Source organism: Rattus norvegicus, chromosome 1, assembly GCF_036323735.1.
Source record: "Rattus norvegicus strain BN/NHsdMcwi chromosome 1, GRCr8, whole genome shotgun sequence".
Lineage (NCBI taxonomy): Eukaryota > Metazoa > Chordata > Mammalia > Rodentia > Muridae > Rattus > Rattus norvegicus.
This window is the reverse complement of record NC_086019.1, coordinates 82,533,324-82,557,673: the sequence shown is the minus strand read 5'-3', so window position 1 is coordinate 82,557,673 and position 24,350 is coordinate 82,533,324. Positions and strand designations below refer to the sequence as shown.

Here is a 24,350-nt window from a genome sequence, read left to right as displayed (position 1 = left end):
CGGGGGTGGGGGGAGGAAAATGTATGTGTCTTAGTTAGGGTTACTATTGCTGAAATGAAATACCATGACCAAGAGTAGCTTGGGTAGGAGAGGTTTATTTCATTCACAGTTCCTTATTGATAGTTCATCACCAAAAGCCATGAGGACAGGAACTCAAGCAGGACAGGAACCTGGAGACAGGAGCTGTGGAGGAGTGCTGCTTACTGGATTGCTTTCTTTGGCCTTTTCAATCTGCTTTCTTATAGAATCCAGGACTTCATTCCTCAAGGTCTTTCCAAACTGGCGTGTAAAGCCTTTATAACTTTAAACAATTTCATTGATGTAGAATTCATATATCATAGAATTCATTTTTAAAAAATAGGATCCAGGGCGATTGGGTAAAGAACTCAGGGAGGGTGACCAGGAAGGGGGGCAACATTTGGAATGTAAATAAAATAATTTAGTAAAAAAAAAAAAAACAAAAATAGGGAAAGCCAGGCATGGTGGACAAACCTCTAATTCCATTGCTTGGGAGGCAGAGGCAAACAGATCTCTGTGAATTTGAAGCCAGCCTCATTTGCATAGTAAGTTCAGAACGGCCACAGCTGGATATTGAGGCCCTGTCTCAAAACAAATAAGCAAACAAACATAGGCTCTGTGGCCAATGAGATAGCTCTGGGAGTAGAGGTATTGTTAGACACGAGGAAAAAACAACCTTCTGCTTAAAGCAAGCCATATTTAGATGTGCTCAAGGGACTGGCAGACAACTGACTGCCTCCCCCTAAGTCCGAGTTTCAGAGAACAGCCCCTCACAGTTTTTGAGGTCTCCTTTATGGGGATGGGTTAGGGTTGGTAGAAAACAGCTCTTGAGATAATCAGCTGTCAGCACCTGTACAGAAGAGTGGGGGACTCAGTCCTCAAGGCTGCCTGTGCAGTAGATAAGTGCATGGATACATCATATGGAAGGGGAGTCACCACGAGTGTCCAGGAGTTTAGGAAGCCGAGGGTGGGCACACATCATGGGGTTACAAGTGTATAGGTTGAAATCATGGCTTGCAGGATACACTAGGCTTAGGAAATGGAAACTCATTCTTCTAAGGTATGGAGACTTAGTAACAATGTATGACCATGTGGATCTCATTTTGGTTCACAGTACCTGCCACCAATCCTGATAACCTGAGTGTAATCTCAGACAGCTACATTGTGGACAGAGAAGGCTGGCTCTCTTATGGCCTCTCTCTGTCTCTCTCTGTCTCTCTCTGTCTCTCTCTGTCTCTGTCTCTGTCTCTGTCTCTGTCTCTCTCTCTCTCTCTCTCTCTCTCTCACACACACACACACTCACAAATGTGATTTTAAATATATTTAAAATGTGATCTAGTTAGCCCAAATGAGTCAGTCCTCTTTTTTTTCTGTCTTCTCAAGGTAGAGTCATCTTGCTCAGTCCCTCTGCCTGTGACTAGCATTCTCCTGCATGACAGGTAAGAGTAGCCTTCTGGTTCTCCTATCCTATGTCAGTGAGATGTTTTAGATCCCTTCTTCCCAGGGATCTCAGCTCAGGTGAGAGCTCATAGAAAGTTCCCTCTGAAAAGACAAGCTAGAGCAGGGTGACAGGGGAAAAAACACAGAAGTGCCAGAGACAGGATCCCTGGGTTCAGATGGACAGACGGGCAGTTTCTCACCTGGGATGATGGGATGTATGACATTGGTAAGTGATAGGTAAAGTGTGACTACAGCTCTGGGCTCATTGATTAGGACAAGCTTCCTATGTATGCAGTGGATACAAACAGCACTGTCAAGTTCTCTAGAACAGCTCAAACACATACTCTTGTTTCTCACATATCTAGGTATTTACTAGCATCATAGCAAATGTCTCCTAAAGGCCATTTGCAAAATGCTTGGTTGCCAGACAGTGGTGTGTGCTACTTGGCGGTGGTGGAATCTTTAGGATTTAGGTAGAAAGAGAAAGAGAAGTCACTGGGGACATGCCCTCGGAGTGGATACTGGGACCCTGATCACTTCTCTTTCTGGAAATCATGAGGTGAGCTGTTTTGCACCCCTGTGGTCCCGCAATGCTATTCTGGCTCATGACCAATGAAGATAACTAGCCACAGACAAAAGCCTCTGAGACCTATGCTTGCTTCCTTTAGGCTATTTTCTTGTGTATTTGCTCAGAGCTAACCAGAAAATAGCATTCGAAATAATTTGTTAGCATCAGCTAAATATTAAGTGTACCACCAGGGAACAAAATGCTTTATTGTTATATGAAAAGCCGTCATTTCTTCCTTACTCCATCCAACATTTGCTTATTTCCTCAGGAATTTTTTAAAATTAATTAATTAATTATTTTATGTATGTGACACTGTCACTGTCTGCAGACACCCAGCAGAGGGCATCAGATCCCATTACAGATGGTTGTGAGCCAGCATGTGGTTGCTGGGAATTGAACTGAAGACCTCTGGAAGAGCAGTCAGTGCTCTTAACCACTGAGCCATCTCACCAGGCCCTTCCTCAGGAATGTTAACTATTTGTATCCCAACTGAGGTTATGTCATGTGGAGGCCAGAGAATGACCTTAGGTGTCATTCATAAGGTACTGTAGAGTTTTGTCCTTCCTTTTCTCTCTCTCTCTCTCTCTCTCTCTCTCTCTCTCTCTCTCTCTCTCTCTCTGTGATGTGTGAAGTGTGCATGGGTATGCATGTTTGCATAGATATGGGCATGTGGGGGGCACACTTGGGTATGGATTCATGTGCATGGAGGCCCAAGGTTTATGACAAGAATTATCCTTGCTCTCACTTCTACTTTATTCAGTAAGGCAGGGTCTTTCAGTCAAAGCCAGAAGTGGCCAGAATAGATAGTTTTATTGATTAAAGTAATCCTTTGAGGATTACTTGTCTTTACTTTTCTAGGCTGGAATTATAGGAAGACCACCATACCCACCATATACTTATGTGAGTTCTGGGTGCCTAAAGTCTGGTCCTCACACTAGCGCAGCAAGTGTTCACTTACCCCACTGAGTCACCTCCCCAGACCTTCTCATGACCTAGCCCTTCCCCACCTCCTTTCTGAGACAGAATCTGTCATTGGCCTGAAACTTACTGACTAGCCAGGCTGGTTGGACACTAACCCTCAGGAATCTGTCTCTTTCTGCCTCTCCAGCGCTTATGTTACCAGCATGCACCAGTCCATCTGGCAGGTTTTTATTGTTGTTTAAAGCACCAGTTCTGAGGATAAAAACCAGGCAAGCACTTTGCTGGCTGAATCATCTATCAGCTCCTCAATTTTTGATTAAATTAGGGGGTTATATTTAAAATAGCTAGCTGTGTAATTTCATCACTCAGCATCAATTTCCCCATGCAGGGGATTTGCAAGTTTGAATGTTCTGTGCTCTGTATGAAAATATTTTTCATCCTGTGGGAACGTGGATCCAGGAAGGGGTGAGGAAGGTAGAGTCGCTATCATGGGAAAAGACTCCGGAGACCAAGACTGAGGTGCAGATCTTTTTTAAAAAGTCACTACTGGGCTGGGCAGTGGTGGTACATGTCTTTAATCCCAGTACTTTAGAGGCCGAAGCTCAGTGGATCTCTGTGAGTTCAAGGCCAGCCTGGTCTACAGAGTAAGTTCCAGGACAGCCAGTGCTACACAGAGAAATCCTGTTGTGAAAAATAAAACAAAATGTCACTACTGATGTATTTAGTATATTTAGAAAAATTAAAAATTCTTAGCATTTACAAATTTATTCAAATGCTAAGGCACTTGGTTCTCGCACATTGGTACTTTTTCACAGGGCTTCAGAACTGTCCAGACGTTGCGATGGTTACTGAAAACCAAAATCTGTTTGGAGTTTTTAAGCTTGTGAGTTGAGCTTATGATAGTGTGTTCTTCAGAATGGGGACATGGCTCAGTATTTAAGAGCACTTGCTTTTTCACAGGACCCAGGTTCAATCCCCAGCACTCACATGGCAGCTCACAGGACAAGTACAGAGCCAGACACAATGGCAAAGGAAGCCCCAGGTAGACTCCCTCAATCAGACAGCATTTGCCTCAGATAACAAGAACATATTCTTTTCTTGTTTTTAAATTTTATTTTATGTGTTCAGCTGTTTTGTCCTGCATGTGCCTCTGTGCACAATACAGGTGTATGGTACCCTTGGATCTATGGGAGTTGGGTTACAGACAGTTGTAAGCTGACATATGCAGGTGTTGCGAATCAAACTCTAGTACTCTGGAAGGGCAGGCAGTGTTCTGAAGTGTTGAGCCATGTTTCCTGACCCAAGAATACACTCTTAAAAATATTTTTCTGTGTATGTATAGTTGTATATCATGTGCACACTTGATACCTAAGGAGGCCAAGAGAGGACGTTGAATCCCCATGAGGTGCAGTTATAGGTGGTTGTGAGCCAGATGTGAATTAAGGCAACCAGGCCTTGCTCCTTTGTAAGAGCAGCAGGTGTTTTTCACTACCGAGCCATTTTCCCTGCTCCACTTTGGTGGTATGAATGAGAATGTTCGCCATTGGCTCATATATTTGAATGCTTTGTCCCCAGGTAGTTTGGAAAGTGGCAGTGGCCATGTAACATCGGCAGGGAACAGTGTATGAGTGCTTAGCACTGATGAGATTCCACATGGCAAGACTCATGTAGACCCTTGGATTCTACTATGGCAAGGCCTATGGAAACCCTTTCTCAGTTGGTGATGACCTGTGGTGAATTTACGTGGCCTTTATGCTTATTACCTAGATTGCATGTGCTACAAGCTCTCCTTGCTTTCGCTATGCCAAGACTCCCAGGGATACTTAGTTTCACTTTGTCAGTGATGGGCAAGGCTGGAATCACCTAGGCTGAAAGCCCTGTGGTTAATGCTATGATTTTCTCAATAGTCTTTTGATGGGTAAGGCCCTCCTCTCCTCTTCTTGATTCTCTTTACCCTCCCGATGTGACCATTAATCCTGGATATTTTGGGACATGTAATCATTTCCCTAGAGAAACAGCTACAGTTATACCGAGTTAGTAGTTGTGGAGAGTGGTAGGTCCTGTTTGCATACCTGTTCTGAGGAAGCTCTGTCTGATCAACAGACACTTAAAATGGGGAAGCTATGTCTGATTAACAGGCATAAAATAGGGAAGTTATATCTGATCAACAGAGACTTAGAAAATATCGAAGCTGTGTCTGATCAGTAGAGACTTAAAAATGGCTCTTGGAAAGATGGTATCAGAAATCGATAGGTGTATATCAGGAAAGGTTGCTTGGTACAATGAGCACGTCTCTGCAATTAAAAAAGTATCATGACAGAGGGGTGCTCTTTGATGACTAGATTTATACCCACAAATGTTTAATCTCTCACCTTGTGCAACTGTGTTTGCTACCAGCTGGGTATGTGCTCATGTCTACAGGACATTTATGGCTAGAAATTTATTTTTAGCTTGCTGAATTTGTGCTTTGTAGTGCACAGTAAGGTTAGGGGGTGATGACCCAGTGGGAGTGGGACAGGAGGAAGGAAAACTATTGGGGGCTTTTTGTAATGATGGAACTTTTATAATGCTGATGTTATGACTCAATAAAATAACCAATGATGTCAGTGCTTAGGCTTGTGTTTATATAAAGACATCTTGAGCTATTTGGGGTCACTTACTTGAAAGTCAACAGGTGGTCACTGTCTTCATTTTGCACCATTGGCCCTTCCCTGTTTCAGGACCTGAACCTTGCAGTTGGAGCTGTTTTTCTAGGTTTGTCACTGGGTGGGTGGAGGTGGGCTTTGAGGTTTCTAAAACCCACACTAGGCCCAGTGTCTCACTCTGTAGCTGCTGTCTTTGGATCAGGATGTAAAGCTCTCAACTACCGCTCCAGCATCATGGCTGTGCTTCCAGATATGATGATCATGGACTAACCAAAAGTTCAATGTAAGCAAGACATCAATTAAATTCTTTCTTAAATAAGGGTTGCCTTGGTCACAGTGCCTCTTTATAGCAGTAGAATAACAACTAAGACACTCTCCTACTCACTTTTAACTTTCACGTCAGCATTACAATACTAACTCTAACTCACCCTGTTCACTACCCTCATTCTGGTATTTTAGGTAAAGGAAAGCTGATAAAGTTATATGAGGTCAGTATAATAAACTGCTATGTAAGTAACTGTCTCCTTGCTACAGGTATTTCATGGGGCCCAATCCTATCCTTGCTTTGAGCTTGGTTGTTCTTGTTTAATCTAATGTCAAACTCATCGAAAGACTTCTACTCTACTTCTCTTTAGAGGATCCCACAGAGATGACTTCGGAGCAGTCTAAGCAGCCTTTTGGTTAAGGAAGACTGTAGCTTGGAGATGAAAATGCAGAGAAGGGGAGATAGCTGCCAGTAGTTTTGCACCAGCTATTGAGTACCTAAAACAGTGTTTCTTCTATCTTTCTTTTTTTTCTTTTTCTTTTTTTTGGAGCTGGGGACCGAACCCAGGGCCTTGCGTTGGCTAGGCAAGCGCTCTACCACTGAGCTAAATCCCCAACCCCTTCTTTCTTTCTTTCTTTTTTTTTTTTTTTTTTTTTTACTTTTTTTTTTATTTTTATTTTTTTTTTACAAATTTTTTTTTTTATTAACTTGAGTATTTCTTATATACATTTCGAGTGTTATTCCCTTTCCCGGTTTCCGGGCAAACATCCCCCTCCCCCCTCCCCTTCCTTATGGGTGTTCCCTTCCCAACCCTCCCCCCATTGCCGCCCTCTCCCCATAGACTAGTTCACTGGGGGTTCAGTCTTAGCAGGACCCAGGGCTTCCCCTTCCACTGGTGCTCTTACTAGGATATTCATTGCTACCTATGGGGTCAGAGTCCAGGGTCAGTCCATGTATAGTCTTTAGGTAGTGGCTTAGTCCCTGGAAGCTCTGGTTGCTTGGCATTGTTGTACTTTTGGGGTCTCGAGCCCCTTCAAGCTCTTCCAGTTCTTTCTCTGATTCCTTCAATAGAGGACCTATTCTCAGTTCAGTGGTTTGCTGCTGGCATTCGCCTCTATATTTGCTGTATTCTGGCTGTGTCTCTCAGGAGCGATCTACATCCGGCTCCTGTCGGTCTGCACTTCTTTGCTTCATCCATCTTGTCTAATTGGGTGGCTGTATATGTATGGGCCACATGTGGGGCAGGCTCTGAATGGGTGTTCCTTCAGTCTCTGTTTTAATCTTTGCCTCTCCCTTCCCTGCCAAGGGTATTCTTTTTCCTCATTTAAAGAAGGAGTGAAGCATTCACATTTTGATCATCCGTCTTGAGTTTCGTTTGTTCTACGGATCTAGGGTAATTCAAGCATTTGGGCTAATAGCCACTTATCAATGAGTGCATACCATGTATGTCTTTCTGTGATTGGGTTAGCTCACTCAGGATGATATTTTCCAGTTCCAACCATTTGCCTACGAATTTCATAAACTCGTCGTTTTTGATAGCTGAGTAATATTCCATTGTGTAGATGTACCACATTTTCTGTATCCATTCCTCTGTTGAAGGGCATCTGGGTTCTTTCCATTTTCTGGCTATTATAAATAAGGCTGCGATGAACATAGTGGAGCACGTGTCTCTTTTATATGTTGAGGCATCTTTTGGGTATATGCCCAAGAGAGGTATAGCTGGATCCTCAGGCAGTTCAATGTCCAATTTTCTGAGGAACCTCCAGACTGATTTCCAGAATGGTTGTACCAGTCTGCAATCCCACCAACAATGGAGGAGTGTTCCTCTTTCTCCATATCCTCGCCAGCATCTGCTGTCACCTGAGTTTTTGATCTTAGCCAATCGCACTGGTGTGAGGTGAAATCTCAGGGTTGTTTTGATTTGCATTTCCCTTATGACTAAAGATGTTGAACATTTCTTTAGGTGTTTCTCAGCCATTCGGCATTCCTCAGCTGTGAATTCTTTGTTTAGCTCTGAACCCCATTTTTTAATAGGGTTATTTGTTTCCCTGCGGTCTAACTTCTTGAGTTCTTTGTATATTTTGGATATAAGGCCTCTATCTGTTGTAGGATTGGTAAAGATCTTTTCCCAATCTGTTGGTTGCCGTTTTGTCCTAACCACAGTGTCCTTTGCCTTACAGAAGCTTTGCAGTTTTATGAGATCCCATTTGTCGATTCTTGATCTTAGAGCATAAGCCATTAGTGTTTTGTTCAGGAAATTTTTTCCAGTGCCCATGTGTTCCAGATGCTTCCCTAGTTTTTCTTCTATTAGTTTGAGTGTGTCTGGTTTGATGTGGAGGTCCTTGATCCACTTGGACTTAAGCTTTGTACAGGGTGATAGGCATGGATCGATCTGCATTCTTCTACATGTTGCCCTCCAGTTGAACCAGCACCATTTGCTGAAAATGCTATCTTTTTTCCATTGGATGGTTTTGGCTCCTTTGTCAAAAATCAAGTGACCATAGGTGTGTGGGTTCATTTCTGGGTCTTCAATTCTATTCCATTGGTCTATCTGTCTGTCTCTGTACCAATACCATGCAGTTTTTATCACTATTGCTCTGTAATACTGCTTGAGTTCAGGGATAGTGATTCCCCCTGAAGTCCTTTTATTGTTGAGGATAGCTTTAGCTATCCTGGGTTTTTTGTTATTCCAGATGAATTTGCAAATTGTTCTGTCTAACTCTTTGAAGAATTGGATTGGTATTTTGATGGGGATTGCATTGAATCTGTAGATTGCTTTTGGTAAAATGGCCATTTTTACTATATTAATCCTGCCAATCCATGAGCATGGGAGATCTTTCCATCTTCTGAGGTCTTCTTCAATTTCTTTCCTCAGTGTCTTGAAGTTCTTATTGTACAGATCTTTTACTTGCTTGGTTAAAGTCACACCGAGGTACTTTATATTGTTTGGGTCTATTATGAAGGGTGTCGTTTCCCTAATTTCTTTCTCGGCTTGTTTCTCTTTTGTATAGAGGAAGGCAACTGATTTATTTGAGTTAATTTTATACCCAGCCACTTTGCTGAAGTTGTTTATCAGCTTTAGTAGTTCTCTGGTGGAACTTTTAGGATCACTTAAATATACTATCATGTCATCTGCAAATAGTGATATTTTGACCTCTTCTTTTCCGATCTGTATCCCTTTGATCTCCTTTTGTTGTCTGATTGCTCTGGCTAGAACTTAAGAACTATATTGAATAAGTAGGGAGAGAGTGGGCAGCCTTGTCTAGTCCCTGATTTTAGTGGGATTGCTTCAAGTTTCTCTCCATTTAGTTTAATGTTAGCAACTGGTTTGCTGTATATGGCTTTTACTATGTTTAGGTATGGGCCTTGAATTCCTATTCTTTCCAGGACTTTTATCATGAAGGGGTGTTGAATTTTGTCAAATGCTTTCTCAGCATCTAATGAAATGATCATGTGGTTCTGTTCTGTCAGTTTATTTATATAATGGATCACGTTGATGGTTTTCCGTATATTAAACCATCCCTGCATGCCTGGGATGAAGCCTACTTGATCATGGTGGATGATTGTTTTGATGTGCTCTTGAATTCGGTTTGCCAGAATTTTATTGAGTATTTTTGCGTCGATATTCATAAGGGAAATTGGTCTGAAGTTCTCTTTCTTTGTTGTGTCTTTGTGTGGTTTAGGTATAAGAGTAATTGTGGCTTCGTAGAAGGAATTCGGTAGTGCTCCATCTGTTTCAATTTTGTGGAATAGTTTGGATAATATTGGTATGAGGTCTTCTATGAAGGTTTGATAGAATTCTGCACTAAACCCGTCTGGACCTGGGCTCTTTTTGGTTGGGAGACCTTTAATGACTGCTTCTATTTCCTTAGGAGTTATGGGGTTGTTTAACTGGTTTATCTGTTCCTGATTTAACTTCGATACCTGGTATCTGTCTAGGAAATTGTCCATTTCCTGAAGATTTTCAAATTTTGTTGAATATAGGTTTTTATAGTAAGATCTGATGATTTTTTGAATTTCCTCCGAATCTGTAGTTATGTCTCCCTTTTCATTTCTGATTTTGTTAATTTGGACACACTCTCTGTGTCCTCTCGTTAGTCTGGCTAAGGGTTTATCTATCTTGTTGATTTTCTCAAAGAACCAACTTTTGGTTCTGTTGATTCTTTCTATGGTCCTTTTTGTTTCTACTTGGTTGATTTCAGCTCTGAGTTTGATTATTTCCTGCCTTCTACTCCTCCTGGGTGTATTTGCTTCTTTTTGTTCTAGAGCTTTTAGGTGTGCTGTCAAGCTGCTGACATATGCTCTTTCCTGTTTCTTTCTGCAGGCACTCAGCGCTATGAGTTTTCCTCTTAGCACAGCTTTCATTGTGTCCCATAAGTTTGAGTATGTTGTATCTTCATTTTCATTAAATTCTAAAAAGTTTTTAATTTCTTTCTTTATTTCTTCCTTGACCAGGTTATCATTGAGTAGAGCATTGTTCAATTTCCACGTATATGTGGGCATTCTTCCCTTATTGTTATTGAAGACCAGTTTTAGGCCGTGGTGGTCCGATAGCACGCATGGGATTATTTCTATCTTTCTGTACCTGTTGAGGCCCGTTTTTTGACCAATTATATGGTCAATTTTGGAGAAAGTACCATGAGGAGCTGAGAAGAAGGTATATCCTTTTGCTTTAGGATAGAATGTTCTATAAATATCCGTTAAGTCCATTTGGCTCATGACTTCTCTTAGTCTGTCTACATCACTGTTTAATTTCTGTTTCCATGATCTGTCCATTGATGAGAGTGGGGTGTTGAAATCTCCCACTATTATTGTGTGAGGTGCAATGTGTGTTTTGAGCTTTAGTAAGGTTTCTTTTACGTATGTAGGTGCCCTTGTATTTGGGGCATAGATATTTAGGATTGAGAGTTCATCTTGGTTGATTTTTCCTTTGATGAATATGAAGTGTCCTTCCTTATCTTTTTTGATGACTTTTAGTTGGAAATTGATTTTATTTGATATTAGAATGGCTACTCCAGCTTGCTTCTTCTGACCATTTGCTTGGAAAGTTGTTTTCCAGCCTTTCACTCTGAGGTAGTGTCTGTCTTTGTCTCTGAGGTGTGTTTCCTGTAGGCAGCAGAAAGCAGGGTCCTCGTTGCGTATCCAGTTTGTTAATCTATGTCTTTTTATTGGGGAGTTGAGGCCATTGATATTGAGAGATATTAAGGAATAGTGATTATTGCTTCCCGTTATATTCATATTTGGATGTGAGGTTATGTTTGTGTGCTTTCATTCTCTTTGTTTTGTTGCCAAGACGATTAGTTTCTTGCTTCTTCTAGGGTATAGCTTGCCTCCTTATGTTGGGCTTTACCATTAATTATCCTTTGTAGCGCTGGATTTGTAGAAAGATATTGTGTAAATTTGGTTTTGTCATGGAATATCTTGGTTTCTCCATCAATGTTAATTGAGAGTTTTGCTGGATACAGTAACCTGGGCTGGCATTTGTGTTCTCTTAGGGTCTGTATAACATCAGTCCAGGATCTTCTGGCCTTCATAGTTTCTGGCGAGAAGTCTGGTGTGATTCTGATAGGTCTCCCTTTATATGTTACTTGACCTTTTTCCCTTACTGCTTTTAATATTCTTTCTTTATTTTGTGCGTTTGGTGTTTTGACAATTATGTGACGGGAGGTGTTTCTTTTCTGGTCCAATCTATTTGGAGTTCTGTAGGCTTCTTGTATGTCTATGGGTATCTCTTTTTTTAGGTTAGGGAAGTTTTCTTCTATGATTTTGTTGAAGATATTTACTGGTCCTTTGAGCTGGTAGTCTTCACTCTCTTCTATACCTATTATCCTTAGGTTTGATCTTCTCATTGAGTCCTGGATTTCCTGTATGTTTTGGACCAGTAGCTTTTTCCGCTTTACATTATCTTTGACAGTTGAGTCAATGATTTCTATGGAATCTTCTGCTCCTGAGATTCTCTCTTCCATCTCTTGTATTCTGTTGGTGAAGCTTGTATCTACAGCTCCTTGTCTCTTCTTTTGGTTTTCTATATCCAGGGTTGTTTCCATGTGTTCTTTCTTGATTGCTTCTATTTCCATTTTTAATTCCTTCAACTGTTTGATTGTGTTTTCCTGGAATTCTTTCAGGGATTTTTGCGATTCCTCTCTGTAGGCTTTTACTTGTTTATTAATGTTTTCCTGTGCTTCCCTAAGTGTGTTCATGTCTTTCTTGAAGTCCTCCAGCATCATGATCAAATATGATTTTGAAACTAGATCTTGCTTTTCTGGTGTGTTTGGATATTCCATGTTTGTTTTGGTGGGAGAATTGGGCTCCGATGATGGCATGTAGTCTTGGTTTCTGTTGCTTGGGTTCCTGCGCTTGCCTCTCGCCATCAGATTATCTCTAGTGTTACTTTGTTCTGCTATTTCTGACAGTGGCTAGACTGTCCTATAAGCCTGTGTGTCAGGAGTGCTGTAGACCTGTTTTCCTCTCTTTCAGTCAGTTATGGGGACAGAGTGTTCTGCCTTCGGGTGTGTAGTTTTTCCTCTCTACAGGTCTTCAGCTGTTCCTGTGGGCCTGTGTCTTGAGTTCACCAGGCAGCTTTCTTGCAGCAGAAAATTTGGTCTTACCTGTGGTCCCGAGGCTCAGGTTTGCTCGTGGGGTGCTGCCCAGGGGCTCTCTGCAGCGGCAGCAACCAGGAAGACCTGTGCCGCCCCTTCCGGGAGCTTCAGTGCACCAGGGTTCCAGATGGTCTTTGGCTTTTTCCTCTGGCGTCCGAGATGTGTGTGCAGGGAGCAGTCTCTTCTGGTTTCCCAGGCTTGTCTGCCTCTCTGAAGGTTTAGCTCTCCCTCCCACGGGATTTGGGTGCAGAGAACTGTTTATTCGGTCTGTTTCTTTCAGGTTCCGGCGGTGTCTCTGGCAGGGGTCCTGCCGCTCCTGGGCCCTCCCCCACGGGAGCCCAGAGGCCTTATACAGTTTCCTCTTGGGCCAGGGATGTGGGCAGGGGTGAGCAGTGTTGGTGGTCTCTTCTGCTCTGCAGCCTCAGGAGTGCCCCTTCTTTCTTTCTTGATGTTATATTGTGATTAAGCTTTGAATAATCTTCCTAGGAAATATAGCATGATACTCAAAAAAAAAAGGGGTCAATCTCAAGGCATCAAAGAAGGACATCTGGCCAGTATGGAGAACATAGGGTCATTTGTTTTTGATAGAAAGTGAATCTTAAAAGCCTGTGATCTAGGAGACCAAAAAATAACCTACCTCCAAGTTCAAGGAAGTGTCAGAGGAAAAGGGAAAAGATCTTGCTTTTGTTTCCTGCTAGGCACTCATGTTAAATGAAGCATGAATAAAGCTTCTATTTGAGGTTTCCTGTATTTATAGTCACTTCATCCATATGAAATGATGATCATGTAAAATGTTCTGGGTGAACAGTACTCCGGCATGTACAATACACATACACTTTGTACAACCCTGACAATTTTCCAGTGGTTTTTACAAGTCCTGTCCCCATATTTAATGGGTCCTCACAGGTAAAGTCTCTAGAGAACCCATAAGTAACAGAATCTACTGTCGTCTGCTGACTGCCCAGGGGGAGAATCAGGCTAAGATGAATAGGTTCCACAGAGCTCTGATCTGGCCAGGAATGCTAAGACTGTTACAGATCTAAGAAGAGAAGTGAGGAGGTTTGGGTGATCTACAAGGGGCAGGTAGCTGAGGTACAGTAGCAGCAACAGCAGCTGATGTGAGGTCAGTGGCTTGAGCCTCGCCAGCTAAGCAGGTCCAAGGTCAAGAGATGAATGCTTCAGGAAAGAGAACTCTTCCTCAAGCATTATAACTCAGTAAAGATAGCCACTCTCAGATGCTCCTCAATGGAATAACTTGTGTGCTTTATTTCCTGGGGACAGGGGACAGGGACTATTGAAAAAAAAACACATTTAGGAGTTGGGTGGGACTTAGGAGTAGGTGTTTCCTGTTGGCTCAGTTGGAGATATTAAGGATGCTCTATTTGCACAGGGAAGGACTCCAGGTGTTGGCATTAAGTGACTGACTACCTATGGTCTTCTCTATGGGGTGTCTTGGTTAGTGTTCCAGAGCAGGTGTAGAGAACTGGGCAGGGAGTGGCTCAACTAATGCTGACCTCAATCTCCGAGCTCACTCAACCTTACTTGTTTTCTACCGGTGGCATGGCCCACTTGCCCTACGATCTGCTAGTGCTTCTAGAAGCTTAGCAGCATTCAGTTTTCAGTTCTTTGTCCTTCATTGTAAGTCCACTGGCAAACAAGATATCTTTTTTTTTTTTTAGTTAACTTGAGTATTTCTTATTTACATTTCAAATGTTATAACCGGGCAAACATCCCCCTAATCCCTCCCCCTTCCCCTCTTTATGGATGTTCCCCTCCCCATCCTCCCCCCATTGCCACCCTCCCCCCAACAATCTAGTTCACTGGGGGTTCAGTCTTAGCAGGACCAAGGGCTTCCCTTTCCACTGGTGCTCTTACTAGGATATTCATTGCTACCTATGAGGTCAGAGTCCAGGGTCAGTCCATGTATAGTCCTTAGGTAGTGGCGTAGTCCCTGGAAGCTCTGGTTGCTTGGCATTGTTGTTCATAAGGGGTCTCGAGCCCCTTCGAGCTCTTCTAGCTGAACCCCATTTTTTAATAGGGTTATTTGTCTCCCTGCGGTCTAACTTCTTGAGTTCTTTGTATATTTTGGATATAAGCCCTCTATCTGTTGTAGGATTGGTAAAGATCTTTTCCCAATCTGTTGGTTGCCCAAACAAGATATCTTAAAATCTCTGTTTCCTTTATTTTTTGAGATAGTGTGGAATGAGCTCAGAACTACTCAAATTATAGGCTCTAAGACTAAGCTACACTCCGTTCTTTTTTAGATTTCATTTTTAATTTTTTAAATTATTATTTTGTGTGTATGGATGCTTTTCCTGCATGTGTGTCTGTGTACTATCCGTTTTCAGGACCCAGGCACAGAACTGGGTAGGGAGTTGGTCGACTTCTGCAGATCTCAAACTCTGAGCTCACTCAGAAGAGGGCACTGGATTCCCTGCAACTGGCGTTACATATGGTTGTGAGCTGCCATGCCAGTGTTGGGAGCTGAATCCAGGTCCTCTGGAAAAGCAGACGGTGAATTTAAATACCGAGGTACCTCTCCAGCCTCTTATTTATTTTCTAAAAAAGAGAACACAGAAGCAGTCCTCCACTACCACAGATTATGAAATTGGGTTCCCTGCAGCTGGAGAAATGGCAGTGAATGAGCTACATCCTGGGAAAAGCCCATTTCTGGTCACTGGATCAAGAATCTCTTGTTGCTTTAAAAAATGTATTGTAGGGCCTGACAGTGGTGGGTCATGCCTTTGACTCACACTCAGGAGACAGGTCCATCTCTCACAGTTGAACGGTAGCCTGGTTTGTATGAAGAGTTCCAGGACGTCTAGGGCTACATTGCCCCTATTACAAAATCAAACCAAACCAAACGAATGCATTGTTGAGTAATCACGTGGATGTTACATATTTATGAAAAGTCATTTACTCATTCTACTTTCATTCTACCCTGGGCAAATTTACTTTAATTTTGTATGCCATGCTTTTGAAACACTATTATGTCACATGGAATTTTCATAAAACAGATTGGCAACTAGAAAAGTTGGTCCAAGTAGATGTATATCTCAGTAAGAATACATCAAGAGGCTGATGGTATATTTATCTGTACCCTTTCGGTGTTTCTATCAATGATACGGTATTCTGAGGGGCAACTTTCTCACATTCAGGTATAAACTATTCATCCTCATCTCCTTGTAATATCCCTTTCTTCCACTTTAGAACTATGTGACATAAAGAACACTCTTTGAATTGATCACTTTTCATTGGGCTGTTTGATGAGATCACATATTGATGTTATGCCATGACATTGAAAAATAATACCCAGTTTTTTCTGCAGTGGGTTTGCTAGTGCTCAGTGTGAGTATACTGCTTCCAAAAAGTACTGTTCATTGATTACATGCATAGAATTTTTGTCTAGTGAGAAATTTTCTGGTGACTTAATAGGTTAGATGATCTGTTGGAGACTTTTTCCTATTAATTCATGTGGTGTTATACTGACTGGATTTCATACGTATATAACAAGGAAGTAAGACCTCCATTTGAAGGATTTCTCACCTTTATGAACTTGAGCTTTTCTGCAATATTAGAGTATGAATATTTTGATGCTCTATGATATGAGAATTCTGGATGTAGTGTATCCCATGTGGTGGCACTCATAGTAATTCTTTCTTGAATAATTTCTCTGGTGCCTAATAAATGTTCCAGTGACTTTTCTCACTCAAGGCAGTCATGGCATTTCTCTTCCATATGAATTCTCTGATGAGCAACAAAGTGAGAACTCCAACTGAAGCATCCCCACTTCGATCCCACTCATCAGGCTTCACTTTGGGATGAGTTCTCTATTGTCAAATAAGGTCAGAGGTTTGACAGAAAGATTTCTCATAGCAATGGCACTTATGAGTCTCAAACTTCTAGTTTCTTGTCCCCGTATTTTTGAAGATAGATTATTTTATCACATAATATGTCCACACTACTGTTTCTCCTTTCTTGACTCCTCCTCCTGTCCTATCCCAACCTCTGCATTCTGTCTCTCATTAGAAAATAACAGGCTTCTATTACCCAAAGACTATGCATGGACTGACCCTGGACTCTGACCTCATAGGTAGCAATGAATATCCTAGTAAGATCACCAGTGGAAGGGGAAGCCCTTGGTCCTGCTAAGACTGAACCCCCAGTGAACATGATTGTTGGGGGCAGGGTGGTAATGGGGGGAGGATGGGGAGGGGTCTTGTCTAATAAAGAAGGGGAGGGGGAGGGGTTAGGGAGATGTTGGCCTGGAAACTGGGAAAGGGAATAACATTCAAAATGTAAATAAGAAATACTCAAGTTAAAAAAAAAAAGAAAAGAAAATAACAGGCTTGTAAGAGGTAAAAATAATGATCTCATCCCCAGTTCTGCAGCAGAATAACTGTGGCAGCCTTCCCTGCCCGCCCCCATTCTCATCTCCTGTGACTCCCAGAGATCTTCTTCTTACAACTTCTGTCCTCTCTACTCATGGCTTTTACCCAGCCCCAAACCCCAGCAGGCAGCCTCTGCTAACTCAGGGGCCATTTTTACGAGGGCAACAAGTAGGCTGACAGATCCACACCTCTCTTTCTAATCCCCCAGATCCAATCCCCCAGTCTCATCCCCAGCTTTGTAGAAGAAAACCTGCTGCAGTCTCCCTTTCCTCTCTAACCCCATCCCCAGTGGATCACAGAGGTCTTCTCCCCAACCTTCCTTTCCAAAACTCATCCCATTATCCTAACCTCAAACACCAGTAGGAATTCACTAGGAACACATCTTCCAAGGAGGCCGGGGAAACATGTAAGCCAAATGAAGACTTTCATCACTCCCTCCTCCCCTCTAAATCCATCCCCCAGTCTCATCCCTAGGTCTATAACAGAACACCAGCTGGAGCCTTCTTATCTCCCACCCCATCCAAATCTCCAGTGGATTTCACAGACCATCTCTTTCTAGCCCCTTCCCTGACTTGTTGCTTTATCCCAGTCCCCAACAGTTTGTTACCCCATGCTAACACACAGACCACTCCTACCAGGGAAGCATGTAGGCTGTCTGTAGATCCTTCCCCCTCTTTCTGCTCCTCTCTCATCTCCAACACTATAGTAGACCTTTTGGGGTATCCTTTCTTCACTATCTCTCCCAATTCCAAGGAGATGAAATAAGCAGGTCTTGGTTAAACACTGGTTTCACTACCATTGTGAACTCCTAGCCTATCTCTATTCCCGAGTGTCAGCTACCCAAACCCAGAAATACATTGTACTTAGGACACTTGGTAAACACAACTATCAGCTCTAAAGGGTATTTCCTACCAGGCAACACACAGCCATCACACTCTTCAAAATCCAGAGAGAAAACAGAAACCAAGGAACAAAATATCCACCCAATATACACAAGTGAGAATCAGCACCTAAACCTATAATCATCTCAATCCCTGATGCCTAGAAGCCAGTATTAAAACATAATCAACAACAACCAGGGCAATATATTTTCACTAGAGAGCCCAGCCACCCAGCCATCTTATAAAAGCAGGCCCTGAATATTTTAACATAGCCGAAGCACAAGAAAAAGACCTTAAACCTTCCTGTATGAAGACGGAAGAGGTTTTTTTTTTGTTTTTTTTTTGTTTTTTTTTTTTTTTTTTGTGGTTTGCCCTGAAGCTATCTGTATTTTTTTTTTTTTTTTTTATTAACTTGAGTATTTCTTATATACATTTCGAGTGTTACTCCCTTTCCTGGTTTCCGGGCAAACATCCCCATCCCCCCTCCCCTTCTTTATGGGTGTTCCCCTCCCTATCCTCCCCCCCTTGCCGCCCTACCCCCAACAATCTAGTTCACTGGGGGTTCAGTCTTAGCAGGACCTAGGGCTTCCCCTTCCACTGGTGCTCTTACTAGGCTATTTATTGCTACCTATGAGGTCAGAGTCCAGGGTCAGTCCATGTATAGTATTTAGGTAGTGGCTTAGTCCCTGGAAGCTCTGGTTGCTTGGCATTGTACCTATGGGGTCTCGAGCCCCTTCAAGCTCTTCCAGTTCTTTCTCTGATTCCTTCAGCGGGGGTCCTATTCTCAATTCAGTGGTTTGCTGCTGGCTTACGCCTCTGTGTTTGCTGTATTCTGGCTGTGTCTCTCGGGAGAGATCTACATCCGGCTCCTGTTGGCCTGCACTTCTTTGCTTCATCCATCTTGTCTAATTGGATGGCTGTATATGCATGGGCCACATGTGGGGCAAGTTCTGAATGGGTGTTCCTTCTGTGTCTGTTTTAATCTTTGCCTCTCTATTCCCTGCCAAGGGTATTCTTGTTCCCCTTTTAAAGAAGGAGTGAAGCATTCACATTTTGATCATCCATCTTGACTTTCATGTGTTCTGTGCATCTAGGGTAATTCAAGCATTTGGGCTAATAGCCACTTATCAATGAATGCATACCATGTGTGTTTTTCTGTGATTGGGTTACCTCACTCAGGATGATATTTTCCAGTTCCGACCATTTGCCTACGAATTTCATAAAGTCATTGTTTTTGATAGCTGAGTAATATTCCATTGTGTAGATGTACCACATTTTCTGTATCCATTCCTCTGTTGAAGGGCATCTGGGTTCTTTCCAGCTTCTGGCTATTATAAATAAGGCTGCTATGAACATAGTGGAGCACGTGTCTTTTTTATATGTTGGGGCATCTTTTGGGTATATGCCCAAGAGAGGTATAGCTGGATCCTCAGGCAGTTCAATGTCCAATTTTCTGAGGAACCTCCAGACTGATTTCCAGAATGGTTGTACCAGTTTGCAATCCCACCAACAATGGAGGAGTGTTCCTCTTTCTCCATATCCTCGCCAGCATCTGCTGTCACCTGAGTTTTTGATCTTAGCCATTCTCACTGGTGTGAGGTGAAATCTCAGGGTTGTTTTGATTTGCATTTCCCTTATGACTAAAGATGTTGAACATTTCTTTAGGTGTTTCTCAGCCATTCGGCATTCCTCAGCTGTGAATTCTTTGTTTAGCTCTGAACCCCATTTTTTAATAGGGTTATTTGTCTCCCTGCGCTCTAACTTCTTGAGTTCTTTGTATATTTTGGATATAAGGCCTCTATCTGTTGTAGGATTGGTAAAGATCTTTTCCCAATCTGTTGGTTGCCATTTTGTCCTAACCACAGTGTCCTTTGCCTTACAGAAGCTTTGCAGTTTTATGAGATCCCATTTGTCGATTCTTGATCTTAGAGCATAAGCCATTAGTGTTTTGTTCAGGAAATTTTTTCCAGTGCCCATGTGTTCCAGATGCTTCCCTAGTTTTTCTTCTATTAGTTTGAGTGTATCTGGTTTGATGTGGAGGTCCTTGATCCACTTGGACTTAAGCTTTGTACAGGGTGATAAGCATGGATCGATCTGCATTCTTCTACATGTTGACCTCCAGTTGAACCAGCACCATTTGCTGAAAATGCTATCTTTTTTCCATTGGATGGTTTTGGCTCCTTTGTCAAAAATCAAGTGCCCATAGGTGTGTGGGTTCATTTCTGGGTCTTCAATTCTGTTCCATTGGTCTGTCTGTCTGTCTCTGTACAAATACCATGCAGTTTTTATCACTATTGCTCTGTAATACTGCTTGAGTTCAGGGATAGTGATTCCCCCTGAAGTCCTTTTATTGTTGAGGATAGTTTTAGCTATCCTGGGTTTTTTGTTATTCCAGATGAATTTGCAAATTGTTCTGTCTAACTCTTTGAAGAATTGGATTGGTATTTTGATGCGGAAGAGGTTTTTAAAGAGGAAATGAATAAATATGTGCCCCAAATAGCTGGTCATAGTGGCTCATGCCTTTAATCCCAGAACTTGGGAAGCAGTCAGGTGGATATTCAGGAACTCAAAGCCAGCCTGGTCAATATAGCTAGTTTGAGGATAGCCAGGGCTACATAAGAATGACCAGGTTTCAATTTTTTCCAAATATAAATTTTATATTTGTATTTCTAATCAGCTATTTTTGGTAGTTTTTCATTTTTTTCTGGCCAACCCTTTCCATTTCTTGTAATGTAAAAGCCCAAAATTTATCTTCCACTCTTCCATCTCTAAACATGATGAACAATTATGTGGTAAATCTCACACATCCATAAAAAGTGCCTTCATTTCTATTGTTAGAGTTTTAGAAGTGGGATTCCAAGTGTGAGTAAGAATATATGAGGTTTAATTTTCATTGGTTCTTGCTAAATTGCAGGTTTGAGGATGTAGACAGTATAATCACAACAACTGTTATAAAAGAACATATTTAATTGGGATTGACTTATAATTTCAGAGGATTAGTTCATTATCATCATGGCTGAAAACATGGCAGTATGCAGGCAGACATGGTACTGGAGGAGCTGAGAGTTCTACATCTGGACTTGAAGGCAGCAGGAAACTGTGAATAGCTTGAGCATATATAAGATCTCAAAGCCTGTTCCCATAGTGACATGCTTCCTCCAACAAGGCCACACCTACTAATTGTGCCACTCCTTAATGACCAAGTATTCAAACACATCAGTCTATGGGGGCCATACCTATTCAAACCACACACAGTCTTTCTCTGTGTACTACTTGGGTTTTTGTTTTTTTGTTTTTGTTTTTTTTTTGATACAAGTTAGTGTCATTTTGAAAGAGGGATTCTCAGTTGAGAAAATGCCTTCATCAGATTAAATTAAAGGCAATCTTGTTGGGGACACTTTCATGGTTTATGGTTGATGCAGGAGGAGCACTGGGGACAGCTGCACCCCTAAGCAAGTGGTCCTGAATTCTATAAGAAAGTAACTGAGCAAGTCACAAGGAGCAAGCCAGTATGCAGCACTCTTCCCTTGATTTTCTGCCTTGACTTTCTCTCGGTGATGGACTGTACTTAAGATGGATGTGTAAGCTGAAACAAACCTTTTCCTCCCCCATTTGCTTTTGGTATTGTTTTATCCCAGCAATAGGAAGCAAACTAAGGCCCTTATAGAATTCCCAACTCTGCCTCAGAACTCTTCTTTGCCAGCTGGGCCTAATGATTGAGAAGGTAGATCCAACTGGAATTCACCCTTTCCTCTTACTGGGAGCCCTTAGAGCCTCTTTTTTTTTTTTTTTTTTAAACAAAGGAAAATATAATTAATGACTTTGTTACATTTTCTAATTTTTGATTTTTTTTTTTTTGGTTCTTTTTTTCGGAGCTGGGGACCGAACCCAAGGCCTTGTGCTTCCTAGGTAAGTGCTCTAACACTGAGCTAAATCCCCAGCCCCCTAATTTTTGATTCTTAAGGTAGATTATTTAAGTGTTCATAAAACTTTCAAAATCCAGATCCAATGCAGTAAATAAATTACAGTATTTCCTTCTGATAATTGTTTGTTCACTATGATTCAGTTCTGTGAAGGGTCATCATTTAAGAAACTTGTGAGCTAGAATCAGCCATATTTGATTCTTGGTCACTGACAGATGAGCACACCAGGTCTTCGCACTGGAGTATATGCAAATGCTCTACGGGGTGTCCCTTATGTGCAAATGCAGAGCCTCTTTAAAACCCTAGATATCTGTTATCTCACCTCCCAAGGTCTAGGTTTGGGAAAACCCCAGGTCAACTAGACCCGATCTGTTTATGATCACAGGCACAAGGTCTTTGTTAAAGGCACTGATTGGCCATTGGCCACCCAAGCCACCACCATTTAATGGCTGGCTGGCCTATAGTGGTTCCAAGACTGAATTACAGAGTGACCATCTAGAGGTCCAGAGTTTCAACAGAACTTGAATCACCAGCTTAGCAACACAGTGAGTCCTATCTTGGAAGGGATAGAAACTACCATCTGTCATTTTCTAAGCATCACTCACAGACTTAGTGAGAGAGGAATCAGACTCATTCCAGCTTTTGAAGGGAGACCAGCCAGGTCATGGAAGGCTTTCTCTGGGTAGGAAGGTCCACAGTTATGCTAGTCTTTACCTCCACAATTTGAAGGCTAAGGCAGGAAGAGGAAGGCAAGGAGAGACTGTATGGTGGACAGGCTCAATGAGTGATTTCTACTTGACCCTACTTTCCATCTGACACATTGAAAGGCAGTCAACACACACAAAGTTGAGAGTCCATATACATCCAACCTATATTAAAATGACCCTAAGGGTTCTACTTACAACTCTTTGTCTTCCTTGTTGATTTCAGAAACCAGTGGTTAGGAACCACAGACCACCAAATAACAAAATGGCTGTTTTCTGCCAGTAATTTGAAATTGCTTATTATATAGTATAGGAAAACATTATTGAAGATGCAGGTTGCACCTTCTGGCCCAAAGTTCTCCTATAGTCCTCCATTGCACAATTGCTCTTAGCTCATCTTACTGTTAGGGATCCAGAAAAATAAGACTCTTGGGTTTTGGTTTCAAGTCCAACCACTTGTTTCATACCTGATAGGCAATAATGTGGAGCAATTTACCAGCTAACACAGCTTTGGGCAAACTTAAGCCCCCATTTCAAAAATGCTAACAAACTTTTATCAGGTTGTTGAAATGATTAATTAAAAACAGCACTATGTCTGAAATATACCTCTGGTGGCCCTTTTATTCTACACTCTTGACCTTACTACATGCAATATACTCTCTGGTCCTGTTTCCGGGTCCTATTTGTTTCAGAGAAAGGTGAGGCATTCACCCAAGAGAGCATAATTACACCTCTCTATAGGATAAATCCCAATGGATCTGGCATGTATGCTGGAGTTGAACCCAGAGCTTCATATAAGCAAAATACATCCTCAAGCACTGGGCCACACCCCAGCTCTAGAATATGTTTTCAAATGTTATAAAGAGCAAAGAAGAACAATGTGGAACTCTGGAGAAAGGGATGATGTGGGGTGTGTATGATCTGGAAATGAAAAAAATTATGTGTGCCTGTGAGTATATATGAGTGCAGGTATCAAGAGTCCAGAAGGTGCTAGATCCCGTGAAACTGGAGTTACCAGTGGTTTTTGAACCTTCAAGTGTGGATGCCATGAATTAAACTGGGTCCTCTGCAAGAGCAGCAAGAATTCTTAACCATGGAGCCATCTCTTCAACCCTGAAGAATTCTAGTTTTATTTTGTGTGACTGCATACCACGGCACATATGTGGATGTTAGTGGACAACTTGCAAGCATCAGTTCTATTCCCAATATGTTTGTCCTAGGGATTAAAACCAGGTCATTAAGTTTGGTGGCAGGCCCTCTTTACCAGCTGAGCCATATTGCTAGTCCTTTGCTTTTCTTTGTTGACATGTATCTGCCTGCCTGCCTGCCTACCTACCTACCTATCAATCTATCTACTTATCTATCTATCTATCTATCTATCTATCTATCTATCTATCTATCTATCTATCTATCTATCTACCTACCTATATCTATCTATCTATCTATCTATCTATCTATCTATCTATCTATCTATCTATCTATCTATCTATCTATCTATCTATCTATCTAATGGAATTTGAAAGTGAGCATCAAACACATGCCCTGGTGTTGCCAGTGTTTTTGTTGCTTAACAGTGATGAACTTCTCCCGGAACTAGTTCTGTAGGAAAGATGGTAATGTAAAGCCAGAGGATATTCTCATGTGTTCCTGGATTCACTACGGACTTCTAGACCTCCGGGCCTGCAACGATTCCTGAAGATTTTCTCTGATCTGTACAGTGATCTGCTAGACCTGTTTGAGATCACTAACATAAAAGACTGTCTGGAGCTGGAGAGATGGTTCAGAGGTTAAGAGCACTGGCTACTCTTCCAGAGGCCCTGAGTTCAAATCCCAGCAAACACATGGTGGCTCACAACCATCTGTAATGAGATCTGATTCCCTCTTCTGGTGTTTCTGAAGACAGTTATGGTGTACTTATACACATAAATAAACTTTAAAAGGTATACTCAGCTGCTAGCGTTTCAGTTAATTCCAGATGTAGTCACGTTGATAATG

The 24,350-nt window shown here is 41.9% G+C and overlaps 1 protein-coding gene across 2 annotated transcripts in view; it reads left to right on the top strand.

Annotated features, from left to right (window-relative positions):
* Window positions 1–24,350, top strand: part of Zfp329 (zinc finger protein 329) — a 101,524-nt gene that overhangs the window by 12,869 nt on the left and 64,305 nt on the right. For both annotated transcript variants that reach the window (XR_010051709.1, XM_039111111.2), the window contains exon 2: window positions 1,402–1,457. Coding sequence is in view for 1 of the 2 variants with exons in the window: in XM_039111111.2 (XP_038967039.1) it covers window positions 1,451–1,457 (7 nt within the window). In the remaining variant the exon portion in view is untranslated. The remainder of the gene's footprint in view (window positions 1–1,401; window positions 1,458–24,350) is intronic.